This window comes from Pyrus communis, chromosome 9 (assembly GCF_041283825.1).
Source record: "Pyrus communis isolate YQ-2024b chromosome 9, ASM4128382v1, whole genome shotgun sequence".
Lineage (NCBI taxonomy): Eukaryota > Viridiplantae > Streptophyta > Magnoliopsida > Rosales > Rosaceae > Pyrus > Pyrus communis.
In genome coordinates, this window is record NC_142573.1 from 6,383,919 (window position 1) to 6,398,027 (window position 14,109).

At 36.1% G+C, this 14,109-nt stretch overlaps 1 protein-coding gene across 1 annotated transcript; it reads right to left on the minus strand.

Moving 5' to 3' along the window:
* Positions 1–11,921: 11,921 nt before the first annotated feature.
* On the minus strand, positions 11,922–13,291 carry LOC148694130 (dirigent protein 1-like). Its single transcript, XM_088700233.1, has one exon. The coding sequence runs from the start codon at positions 12,633–12,635 to the stop codon at positions 12,072–12,074; it is 564 nt and encodes a 187-aa protein (XP_088556359.1). The 5' UTR covers positions 12,636–13,291; the 3' UTR covers positions 11,922–12,071.
* Positions 13,292–14,109: the final 818 nt, after the last annotated feature.

Consider the following 14,109-nt stretch of genomic DNA (forward strand, 5'->3'; position numbering starts at 1 on the left):
ATTTTAAAGGAATTAGACTCCCTTCATGAGGGACGTATTTCAATTCTTGGACACCTAAGAAATCCGGAATGGATTTCTTCTACCAATTATGCCTCACCTATTTATGATTATCCCAACATTGCCCTTCATTTGATACTAATCGAGCGCAGCTCATTCTCCATCTCTGTCAACACCACAACCTTCACCGTGCAAGGCCACATCACATACCTTGCCTAATCTCCATTCGTTTCATCGAATCGCTAGACTCTTACCTGAATTCGACCGTTGCACTCTTAACTGACATAGTGGACCGAGATTGAGACAACAATGAGACCGCTCCGCGCTAGACCATGAATGACCTAGTTATAGGGCGGTGGCTATGGAGGCGTAAGGGGGTAGAAGATAGAGATAAGGCAAGGAAAGGCTGGGGTGGATGGGGGGCAGTGCACCTGGACCTTCAGGATGAAAGGGAGGCATGGGAAAGATAGAGATGTGGGGGTTGGATGGAAATAACCGTCTTTTAATAAATAAATAAAACCTATTTATATATTTTTATATAGATGAATTTTACTATATAAATTTAATCAAGAAATTTAATTTAATTAATTAGTATGAAAATAATTTATTTCTGTAAGGGCAATTTAGTAATCAACTTAGTTTTTATTCCTATTGAAATGAATTAATAAACAAGTTATATGGACTCAACATCCTTCTATTTCAATTCCAAACAGTTTTAGTAAACGACCCCTTCAAAGTTGTCGAAAATGATTTATGAACCAAACTAAATAAACACTAGAAGTAAAGGTTCGGTCAATATGAGAAGGAACCCAAAAAACGAATAAAAACTGGGGAGAGTCAGAGACCGATATTGAATCATATACCCAAAACAGGTTTCTTATAAACAGACCACAGATTTAATGGGTTAGTGTCTTCTAACGTTAACAGTCATTCCGCTATTTCGATCATCAGTCTCGAGAGATTATGTTTTGTAAAACAGAGAAGCGATCATGGTTGCACCATCATCAAATAAATCGCGCAACCTCACCAAAAAGTAAAAAAGGAGATGAAAAATACACCTTTCCCGGGGGAAGTCCTCGAATTCATCATCATCACTATCGTCCCATATGAGAACGTTTTAAATGTGAATTTCATCTGTACTCATAGATAAAAGGTTTGTTTTGACGTATGTGAAATGAAACCTTAATAGTTTAACTAATTTTGTATTTACCCATATACAGATATCTGAATTTGCGTAGAAGCTAATCCGACATTTGATGTGGTTTTCTTATTGTTTTTCATAATCTTGTTTGACATATTATCTGCTTCTGATGAGAATTTTTTAATTACCCGCTTTATTCTTTATCTTCAAAATAGATAATATCCACTACGGTTGCAGTTTTTCTAGTTGATGAGGGTGCCATATTTGCAGTGGATACTAGGGGTTTCTACGACCATAGTGAAACTGAATCTCATGAGTTTAACTCCTTATAGTTATATCTGTGTGGATATATATATATATATATATATATATTACAAGATCATCTGACTTTGAATTAATGTAGGACATAAACCTTATCGTTGAAGGAGTCGCAACGAAAGCTATGCGATTCATATATTATAAAGGGAGAGATGTCCTTCAAATTGCCAACTTTTTTGTATGAAGTGATGGACATGTTTTGAAATAAATAGGTTTATTAATTCAAAAGACAATAGTTGATCAATTTTATTTTTGTTTACAAAGTTGTCAAGCATATAAATTTGAGCATTCATCACCAAACATTGATCTTTAACTTCCCTTGATGCAAATGGATCCGGCTCTGCTGCGACTTTAACGGTATTGGAATCCAAGTATGTGAAAATTTTGCATGATAAAACTTTTATCATGCTAACTAATGTTTTACAACTTTTAAAGTTTTATCATGCAGATTTTTCACATACTTGGATTCCAAGACCGTTAAAGCCGCAGTAGAGCCAGATCTAATTGCATTAAAGGAAGTTACAAGATCAATGTTTGGTGATGAATAAGCAACTTTATATGCTTGACAACTCTGTAAACAAAAATAAAATTGATCAACTACTGACTTTTGAATTAATAAACCTATTTATTTCAATACCCGCCCATCACTTCCTACACAAAAAGTTAGCAATTTGAAAGACATCTCTCCCTTTATTATCTATGAATCGCATAACTTCCGTTGCGACTCCTTCAACGATAAGGTTTATGTCATACATTAATTCAAAGTCAGATGATCTTAATATATATATATATATATATATCCACATAGATATAACTATAAGGTGCATTACCTGTTTCAAAAGGCTTTGCACATGTTTATCCAAATGTTCAAACATTCGTCGTGTCCCACACTTCAAACCAAATAGTCTTGACTTAAACTCATGAACATTATCATGACATTCAGTTTCACTATAGTCGTAGAAACCCCTAGTATCCACTGCAAATATGGCACCCTCATCAACTAGAATAACTGCAACCATAGTGGGCATTGTTTGTACCATACTTAACCAATCCCGAAACTACTAAGCACCAGTCAACAGCATACCGTCAAGGACCCACAAGACTTTTCCTCCAACCAGGAGGCTAATCACAACACGACACATGTCGGTATCAGAAGCCAATCACAGCGCGATACGTGTCGATATCAGAGGCTAATCACAACATGACACGTGTCAATGTCAGAACAAAGCTAGAAACTCTCTTCTATAAAAGGGGATCATTCTCCCACAATAATCCCTAATGTCATTTGTACTAAACTATTCACTAAAACTCACTAAAAGAGAGCTTGAACCTATGTATTTATGTAAACCCTTCACAACTAATGAGAACTCCTCTACTCCGTGGACGTAGCTAATCTGGGTGAACCACGTACATCTTGTGTTATTTGCTTCCCTGTCCCTATTCATTTACATACTTATCCACACTAATGACCAGAGCAACCTAGCGAAGGTCACAAACTTGACACTTTATGTTGTACCAAAGCCCTCGCCGATTTTGTGCATCAACAGGCATCATTTGTTTTCAAGATAAAGAATAAAGCGGGTAATTAAAAAATTCACATCAGAAGCAGATAATATGCCAAACAATAAGAAAACCATATCAAATGTTGGATTAGCTTCTACACATATTCAGTTATCTACATACGTGTAAATACAGAATTAGTTAAACTATCAAGGTTTTATTTCACATACTTCATAACAAACCTTTTACCTTTTATCTATAAGAGTACAGATGAAATTCACATTGAAACATTCTCATACAGTCAAAGCAATGATAAAAGCAAGCAACTTTTGATTGGAGCTGCAATTTCACAAACATAAACAACATAAGAGTTTGAAATTTGTCCCTACTCCGACAGACACCAAAAGAGCAAAAGACTATCTATCATACAATTCCCCTCCCACCCCTGACTTCGATACATCAGACGTGTACAAAATCCCCATAACACAGCAACTTTGAGGAAGATAAACAATACGGGAAACAAAAAGGAATTTAGGAAAACCCCACTTTCAAATTAGAAGCAGAAACCCAACTTCCCACAAATCAATCAGTAAACCTTCAATCACAAAATAAAATTCCGAAGAAACCCAATAAACCCAGCTGGAACAGATCTCAAAAGACAAAAACCATCGACAAAAATACAGAATTAACAATCCAACCAACCACCACACATTCATGCAATTCTACACAATACAGAAAACAAGAGAGAGAAAGTAGAGAGAGAGCGAGTTATAGATATAATACCTCAATTAACTTGGCTCACTGTAATAAACTGATACCACCACCAGCACTGGAATCACAACCTACACAAAGAGTACAGGTCAAGAACCGAAGATTTCCCACAAAATATTCCAAAATACAAGTATATAAAACAAAACAAAATCAGATCAAGGGGACTACCCCAAAACCCCCTTATCCTTCCACTGGAGTGGAGAAAGAGAGAAATAAGAAACAAAGAATTCCCACAAAAATTAGAAATCTCATTGTAACTAACTACATTGGTATACAATATAATACAATTTAAAGGTTCGGGAATTTGAAAATTAACTTCAATGGTGAACCCATTCTTTGTCCATGATTACAAGCCTTTCCCTATTCTTGTCACTGTTCTCCAACCAGTGCTTAGATAACCATACTTGTTACCAGTAAAGAAAAAATAAATAAAGACCCAAACTGAGCTGCTTATGTACTGATTTTCAGTAGTATATGACTATAGACTAGATATTTTGGGAATATATGCTTGAAATTAAGACCAATAAAATAGCCCAGGACAGCCAATGTACATCGGTTTTAGAGATATTTGATTCTACTCACAAGACGCTGACAGAAATATCCGATTACTTTAGCCCTAACAAAAATACAAGCATATGAATTCCAAACAAATCAGATCTATGGCACTACCTCAAAAGAGAGGACAAAATGCTAGAAAAATCGAAAATAAAACAAAGAAACAGAGATTTCCCAAAAAATACAAGCATTTGAACAAAAGAAGTCAAATGTGTAGCACTACCTCAAAACCCCCATTTTCCTTCCAGTGGAGTGGGAAGAGAGAACAAAATGCTAGAAAAATCGAAAATTAAACAAAGAAATAGAGATTTCCCACAAAAATACAAGCATTTGAACAAAAGAAGTCAGATGTGTAGCACTACCTCAAAACCCCCAATTTTCCTTCCAGTGGAGTGGGGAGAGAGAGAGGATAATGAAACTAGGGTTTCTCTCAGTCTGCCCTTTGTGGGCTTTTAGATACAAAGGAGAAGTATAACCAGGTAATATATATATATATATATATATATATATATATATATATATTGTAGGGATATGTTATCCACACACTCTATTTTACTTTATATACGTACCTTCTTACTTTACAGCCGTATGATCAAATGATACAAACTAACAAAATGTATGTAAGAAGTAAAAAGGGGTGTATATATTTTTAGTTGGGCATTTGGTTATCAAATTATTTTGGAGACCAAAATAAATAAATATCGTTATATTTTGTTGTTCTTTCAAATTATTTTGGGCAATCAATTAGAGGTATAGAATATAATCGTCACATAATTTTCAGAAATGACCTATTAAGCGAAACTCTGCCTTCCATACTGAAATATGTGTTCTTATTCCACAAAAATAACACTCAAACATGTGTAATTTTTCCCTTTGTTCCATCGGGGGTTCTTTAAGCAGTGTTTCTAAAGCGATGGATATATTTATACTTAGAAAATATGACATACTTATTTCCTCTAACCGAAACAGCGGAATATAGTTTCTTCAAATTAAAGGTGAGGATTTATGTTCCATTAGAATAACAATAAGAAAACAATTAAACACCAACACATTAGGACATGGTTCTCTCACAATTTCCAGAATTTCCATTACTCAATTCAATTTTAGTATAAAGATTATATCCAGATATTCCAGAAGTGATACCAACATATATATCAATAGCAAACTTACAGATTCAATCAAGCTCAACTATTATCGCATTTGACTCCTCGGCACATTCGACCAAGCCCGACCATCCAATCTATCCCCCAACTGAGAGATTAGGACACTTTGAAAGGATAATCAAGCACAACAAGAGTCGCTAGATAACTACCTTTTAAGTTATATCCATGGCTGCCCATTTTAGCTTGCTTGCACAGATAGAAAAGTGATGCATATGCTCATGTGAACTTAGTATATTCAATCCAACGTTTGAACTCTTGGCCACTTCCTTCAAATAAAATTTTTACCAAAGTGATGCATACAAAATGGTGCACAGGTACGGAGAGCACAGGTCAGGGAATTAATTATTCAAATGGAGGGTTGCACATGCCTGAAGAACGCATACAAAATGAGCGTCACAGATGCAAGAAGAGAATATCAAATCTTTCAAACAGGATACATGCACATTTCAAGATCTGTCATCTGCATACAGATTGAAGCTTACAGGTTCATTGATGTTTATGTAGACGAATCTTTTAAAATGATGTATAGCCTTCGTGTAGCATGAGCATGACAGAAGTATTCGCTTCCTAAATTATGGTTCACCGAATTTCATGATATCTCACTCCTCTGTATCGACAAAGAGCCAGCCAAGAACTCAATTACTTTTATAGAAAATAGCCAAATACAAAAAGAAACATAAGAAGCTAGAGAACCAAAACAGGTCCTGGCTTACTTCCGTGCTACAAGCCTACAACAGGACCAGATTTCAAGCACCAAATGTACAGGGCACGGTTTCTTTCGGTGTCTGACTATGTGTTTCTCATAGACTCGCTGCAACAAATTGAAAACACACGAGTTTAATGAGATAAATGATTTGGAAAATTTAGACATGAAAAGCCATGAATTGCTCTAACAAGGCAAGGTACGCCATGTGATAAGATAAACAAGCAGCAAGAATGGTGATAGAAACAAATCAGGGAATCAATTTACGAATAACTACCTTCTGGCATCCATGCCTTTTACAGCCGCAAAAAGCGTTATTAGTTCCACTTTCCGACACCCATTAAATACCTTCTCTTCCCAGGCGAATCAGTGTCCAAGCCCCTTGACGAGGAGAAGTAGCTACGTATAGATTACTCATGTGTTGCCCTTGCTGCAGCTAATTCCATCTCAAAATCTGGAACAGTGAAATTAGTAAAACCCATTCAAAGCCATCTCTATTAACAAGTGATGTGTTGAGTGTGTGAGGCAACAGAAAATCCCAAAATTAGAAATTTGTACTGAAACATAGTCAAGACATTGGCATCAGCAAAATACATACCAGAGTGGAGTACATTGAAGAATGCATCAAAGCCACGGGATAATCTTTTATGTATAAACTCAATTGGGTTTAACATCATCATTTAGCTCTTGAAGTAATTTCCAAGGCCACCCAGTTCAACTTCCATCAATATCATGGTGATGCTTCCAACCCCGCCATGAACAAGGCTCTTCAAGGTAGGACGACCGCAAATGGGCATACAAACTGGAGTACTGAGAGAGTAGTTCAGGGAATCAATTATTCGAATGGTGTACAGTACATGCCTGACGAATGCATACAAAACGAGCATCACAAATGCATACAAAACGAGCATCACAAACGCAAGAAGAGAATAGCCAATCTTTCAAACATATAATCAGGTTGGAACATGGTATGTCGTACCCCTTTTAAGATCGAAGCTTACTGTTCCATTGATATACACGTAGCGAAATCTTTTTGAAACAGCATAGAGCTGTCCTGTAGCAAGATGGACATCATTTCTTTCCTGGTTCGCTGAATTTCCAATATTCAGGTTCATGGTACCACCTCACTCCCCTGTATCACCAAAGAGGCAGTCAATGCTTCCAATCATTTAATTGATTAGAGAGATTGTAAACAGGGAAGTATACAAGTCTCGGCTTCCATCCGCTATAAATTGTAATCGAATGGGAAGTAATGCATATTCAAAAATAAGTATTTACTGGATTTGCAGCCTAGCAAATGAATCACTTCAACTAAAGTTATATCCCTTACAAATTGAAGGACCGATGTGTAGCGTCCTGCTTCCACCAATTACTAAAAGGAAAGATGAAACGTACCCATCTCTGCTTCCAGGTTCTTCTTTCCTCATCTACATGTACCCTTGAGGTTTTTCAGAAGCGAAAGTAATCAATCAAAAGTAATATATAGAAGCAGGATCGAGTAAGAAACAAAAAGGCAATCGATTTACGAGAACAACCCTGTGGCATCCATGTAGTACCAACAGAATCTCATATCTTCCAGGTGAATCAATCGAGGGTCATCAATTCGTCCCCTGATGAGAAGTTGCAACGAGAAAACGTAGAAACGCTGGTTAACAATCATAATTATACAAAAATAACAATCCAAAACACACACACAGTCAACCGTGTGAATCTAGATATGGATATTTCGATTAAAACTAAATATCATGATATCTCTCAACCTGTCACCCTCAAAGTTCAGCAAAATTATATGTTTTAATCCGAAAAGTTGATGGAATATATATCATTAAAAGTTTCGGATCCGAGCGCACCAAGAAAAAGAAAATCTCATCACAAGTGCAGAAAATCATGTAAATGATCGATGAAACAAAAGAAGAAATTAATCCGACACCAAAGACGCAACCTAGGAGATTATCTATTAAGAATTCGTTAAGATAACAATTGTAAAAACTTGTTTACACTCGTAGTTTTAATTTTTAACCACTAAAAAAAGAAAAAGATAAAAAAGATAAAAACTGACATGTGCAAGTAAGTGCGTTTTTTATATTGTCACATCAGAAGCTGAGAAGATGAATTTTTATGGCTCTTTTTCGACTTGGAAAGGAGTGTTGCATGGCACAAGGCTATAAAAGATGGTTTAAGATGGAGACTTGGTGATGGTTCTTAGATTAAAGTTCAATTTGCTACTTTGTCTCTTAATCGTGATCATTTGGGAGAGGTGGTCAATAGCGGAGCCAGAAATTATTTGGTAGGTGGGTTAAATTAAAATTATTATTAGGAGATCAAATGGTTAAATTTTTTTGTTACTTACATAAAGTTACACAATAAAAAGCCTGAAAGTAATAATTTAAAGTAAGAAATTTAACTATGAATAAAGCAAGTTTCAACTAGATTTAACAAAGAAAACATTTGAAGTTGCAATTTATAGTAGAAAGAAAATACATCATCAATCTTGTCATAACTACTTAACAAATAAAATAAAAAGTACTTATTCAAGTTGTGCCCTTCAATCCTTAATGGAATTAAAATCCTTTGTTATTTCTTTTGAATCAATCTTTTCAGCAAACTCTTTTTCAATGTACACAACCATTGAATCTGCTAGAAATTCGCTCTCCATCTTGTTGTGAAGTCTTGTTTTAATAATACAAGTTTATATAATAAATTATATTTCTAAAAAATCTATCAGACTATCAGAAAAAATATATTAAACTTGAAATTAAAATTTTAAAGTACGATTGTACGAACTCTTAAAATTAAAGCAATAAACAAATAAAATCATCAAGATTTAAAAATAAAGTGGTCAAAAACTTACCTATTGATAAGAAAAATCAATAAACTTTCTCACTTGTATGCTTGGTTTCTGTGAACTATAGACGAGACAGGACGAAGGCTTTCTGAACTGAAAAGTGAAATAGGGTCACCGTTATACCCCAAAAGTCGGAAAAAATAATAATAAACTACTCCTAGGAAACCTAAAATAATAAAATATTAAATCTACTTTTTAAAACAGGATGACTACTCCTAGAAAACCTAAACTAATCACTATAGACTACTCCCTATAAACTAATAAAATAAATAGACTTATTGGGACGTGTGTGTTAATGTGTGTACAATTTGAAATATAATAACAATAAATTTTGATATTGATTAAAATAAATCATTTATTTAATATTTATTAACTCTTACTTTTTCTAAAAATAATCATATTTTTCAGAACTTTTACTTGTTGGATGGGTTATAACAATTAAAAATAATATAATAGTCTAAATTATCAATATTTTTAACCTTAAACAACTAAAACTCTCTCTATGCTATAGTCCACCTTAGCCTTGTAACTGCCTCTGCCGTTGGAGGTGGTTTCTAATTTTGCTCGGAATGGTGAGTGGGATATATTCCAAAGCTTTGCCAAGTCGGATGCGGGAGAGCTTTAACTCTATGAGGATACAAGGAAGACTTGACATAGCGGGTTTTGTGGCATCCCATATCACCCAGGGGAGTGATCCTTATATGTATATTCCCATCCCTACCTAGCGCGAGGCCTTTTGGGAGCTCACTGGCTTCGGGTTCCATGGGAACTCCGAAGTTAAGCGAGTAGTGCGCGAGAGCATTCCCAGGATGGGTGACCCATCGGGAAGTTCTCGTGTGAGTTCCCAAAAACAAAACCGTGAGGGCGTGGTCGGGGCCTAAAGCGGACAATATTGTGCTACGGTGGTGGAGCGGGCCCGGGAAGTGGTCCCGCCGAGGTCGGGATGTGACAAATTGGTATCAGAGCCAATCCCTGGCCGGAAATGTGCCGACGAGGACGTCGGGCCCCTAAGGGGGGTGGATTGTGACATCCCACATCACCCAGGGGAGTGATCCTTATATGTATATTCCCATCCCTACCTAGCGCGAGGCCTTTTGGGAGCTCACTGGCTTCGGGTTCCATGGGAACTCCGAAGTTAAGCGTGTAGTGCGCGAGAGCATTCCCAGGATGGGTGACCCATCGGGAAGTTCTCATGTGAGTTCCCAAAAACAAAACCGTGAGGGCGTGGTCGGGGCCCAAAGCGGACAATATCGTGATACGGTGGTGGAGCGGGCCAGGGAAGTGGTCCCGCCCGGGTCGGGATGTGACAGGTTTGATGCTAGCTTGGTCTAATAACCTCAGCACAAGGGAGCTATAAACTCAAGGACTGTGAAACTAGGCGTGTCAAGCGAAACAAGCAAACGCAAAACAACTAAAAGACATACTCGCGAGGCACCAAAGCAAGCCACGTCTAGTTACGCAATGCATCAGAAGCAAGGGCAAGGTACAATATCTGAAGCCACAAGAATGCAAATGCACATTGACATGACACAAAGGTTCAGATTATAAAATTGCGAAAAGAAAATCAAACTCGTCATTTAAATAAGTCAAATCTAAAACCTCTTACGTATCTAAAATTGCGAGAAAAAAAAAATCACTAGACAGTAGTATTAATTGCAAGAGAAGAGCATAATGAGATTCATGTGGGGCAAGACGTTATCCTTTGGGCAGGTGTCTTAAGATATGTGCTTTGGTGGGATTTTAATGCCCGTTTCAATGAATGGTAAGTGAATGTTGTTAATTGAACAAAAGGGAAACGGGTCAACAACGACATTAATTGCAATGATGATTAAACCAATAAAAAAATTAATAAAAAGCATTAATAATCAATTTTGAAGCTGCTATCAAATTTGACAGCAACTCTCTTACTGTCAATCTATGTCATTGCCAACATAGGATTTGACATTTCAGTTGGAGAACATTCGTGTGGTCTTTTTTTACTATTATAGCTTATACGGACATTTTGACATTCCTTTGGAAATGCTCTTACATATCAGATAATGTATTTATTATGTATTCAACTTTATTTTATTTTTAGAGGCATGTTAGCAACTTTCTCACTTGTCTCTTTTTTTTTTTTTTCATGTCACATGTGGCACTCAAATTAATATCGTTGTTGACCTGTTTCCTTTTTGTTCAATCGAGGTAAGTGAATGATCCCCTCTTGTTAAAAATAAATGGTGAACGGTCCGGATTTCATAATTATTAAATGCTTATTATTAAGTTTTTATTAATTTAATTATTTATTTTATAATATAATAAAATAAAATAAAATTTTAATTTGACATATCGGATAGATAATAAAACTTTAAAAGATGTCAAAATATCACATAAGCTGTCAAATTTAAATTTTATGTTCAAAATTTGACATCTCCTTTGAAGATGCTCTAATAAAAATGAGGGAAAGTCAGGCATTCATACTGAACCATATATTCAAATTGGGTTCCTAAAATCAAAATTTATCTTCGATCTCCCAGCAATGAACTAGTAATGTGCGAATGTATTGAATAATTGAAATTAATTTCTCTGTTTACAAAATTTCTATTCTCATTAACTCGAGCCAAACTTAAGTTGGAGGTCACAGTCGAATTATCAGCCAACCAACCGTGACCTCGAGCCCGATCCAAAAACGAATCGAGCTGAACTTCAGCTTGAATAAATCATTCCAGGCGATCCTGAAGACAACTATATATATGCTGCAGATAATTAAACAAGCATGAGGCCATCAGATATCTTCATGATATGACATGAACATTTTTTACTCATTCGCCAGCTAACTAGCTTAGGCTATATAATTTCCAAAGCAACAGATCATCTAGGGCTTAGCTAGCTGCTAATTAAACTGAAAAATACAAATGGAAACAAAAGGCTTGATTTCAAACATTGATAAGACAAAAGGTTAATGTAGCAAGATTTTATTCATAATAAACGATAACAAATTTTTACAACCAAACCGAATTAAGCATATGATAAAAATAAGAACATGAACTAAATGTTCATAGATACATAGTATAATAGAAAAATACACGCGATTTCTTGCTAATAATGTCTCACTGTAACGTTGCATTGTGTAACAAAGTATGCATTTGGAAGGTCCACAAAAACCGTTTTATACGTAATATATCCCTGAACAAATCGAAAGTTTCCGGTACCTGAAACCACTGATAATTCTCTATATTGCTCGAATTGCTTATCAATTCCTTGTATCTGTAGAGTGCTTCCATTGTACTTTTTGTTTGTGAACACAATTGATAACATATCATAGGCATTACGTCCATCCAATGACGATACCATAAACATGCCTTGTATCCGGCCAACGGAGGCGGATTTTAGATCTATGCCCTCCGTTAAAGGGGCATCCTCCGCATAAACAGTGGCAAATTGATCGTAGTTCCAAATCTTGCCGGGAATACCTGCAAACGCAACATCTGTGATATTTGCACCAGATAAGAAGTCATGAATGTAGAAAGACAGGTGGGTTTCCTTGAACTCGTGAGTGGCTTGGATCGCTGGAAATGTAGTCATGGCTAGAACAACCATGACGAAAAACATGGATGGAGCACTGAGCTTTGGTATGAATTTTAACGCCATTAGTGGATGCATGACAGCTAATTGAGCAACCAAGAGAAAAGGTTAATTAGGAAAAATTAGGGAAGAATTAAGGTTTTGAATTGCTTCGTGAGGTTCAGTTATGGGTATGCTTTCAATTTATACATGGAAAAGGAGCAATTATTTCTGCTAGTCAGCTGTTTAACTTCCCTAAATTACTTCCGTGTTGCTTCCTGATCACTTGAGAATTGTTTAAGCAATAATATCTCCATGCATGCAACACACTTTAATATACTAATACATTAAATCCTGTTGCCACCTGACTGCACCAGATAAGATGTCATGAAAGTAGAAAGACAGCTGGGTTTCTTTGAACTCGTAAGTGGCTTGGATCGCTGGAAATGTAGTCATGGCTAGAAGAACCATGACCAAAAACAGCTTTGGTATGAAATTTAACGCCAATGGGTTGATGCATGGGAGCTAATTGAGCAACCAAGGGAATAGGTTAATTAGGAAAACATAAGGAGCAATTAAGGTTTTGAAATTCCTTGGTGAGTTTCAGTTATGGCTCTACTTTCAATATATAATATAAAAGGGAGCAATTATTTCTGCTAATCAGCTGTTTAACTTCTCTAAATTACTTCCACGTTGCTTCCTGATCACTTGAGAATTGTTTAGGCAATAATGCATCCATGCATGCAACACGCCCTAATATGCAAATGTCAACTATTTGACTTCTCGATTACTTCCTAATCACTTGAGAATTGTTTATGCATAATGCTTGCAAGCAACACACCCATTATAAATCAAATTTTACTCTCACTCATCTTCGCTTCTCAGGTTTCTTTGCTTCCCACTTTAGCAAACATCATCATCCTCCCTACGGTATCATGGGTTGACAGAGAGTTGTGCCATATGTGTGCCAAATAGAAAAGAGATTGCTGATTCAGAAGAGAACAAAGGCTACTGCAATATTTACTCACTGAGGGTGTTTATGTTTTTGGTTAAAAAGAGAATATTTTGGCTAAATTTCTACACAAAGAGAAAATTTTGGCTAGGTCTCAAATTTCTCGCGGAAAACCAAATGGGACCGGAATACGAATTGATTTTTCGAAAAACAAGGGAATTTGGCTTAAATAATGAAATTATAATGTTGAAATAGTCACTTTTGGGATTTTGTTGATATTTTGCTAATATTTATTTGATAAATTCACTAAGTTATCAATGTTCTAAAAAGCAGCAACGATGGCCAGTCGCGGTGATTTTGCTTAAATGAGAAAAAAATCGAGATGTGGGTTAGGTGGCAGCTAGCTAGCCGGCTATTTAGGCAGAAGTCAAGTCCCCTCGTGACCGTGACAATTGGACGAACACCATGTAAAAACCCTCCCCAAAATTATTTTGTAATTTTAGATTCCCCCTAAAAGTTCATGTAATTTTGCATTTTGGTCCCCTTATCTATTTACCTATCCGGATCTCTTTTCAGATTTTCTCTCCTCTCTTCGCCTGCCACGTGGTAGCCCACTAACTC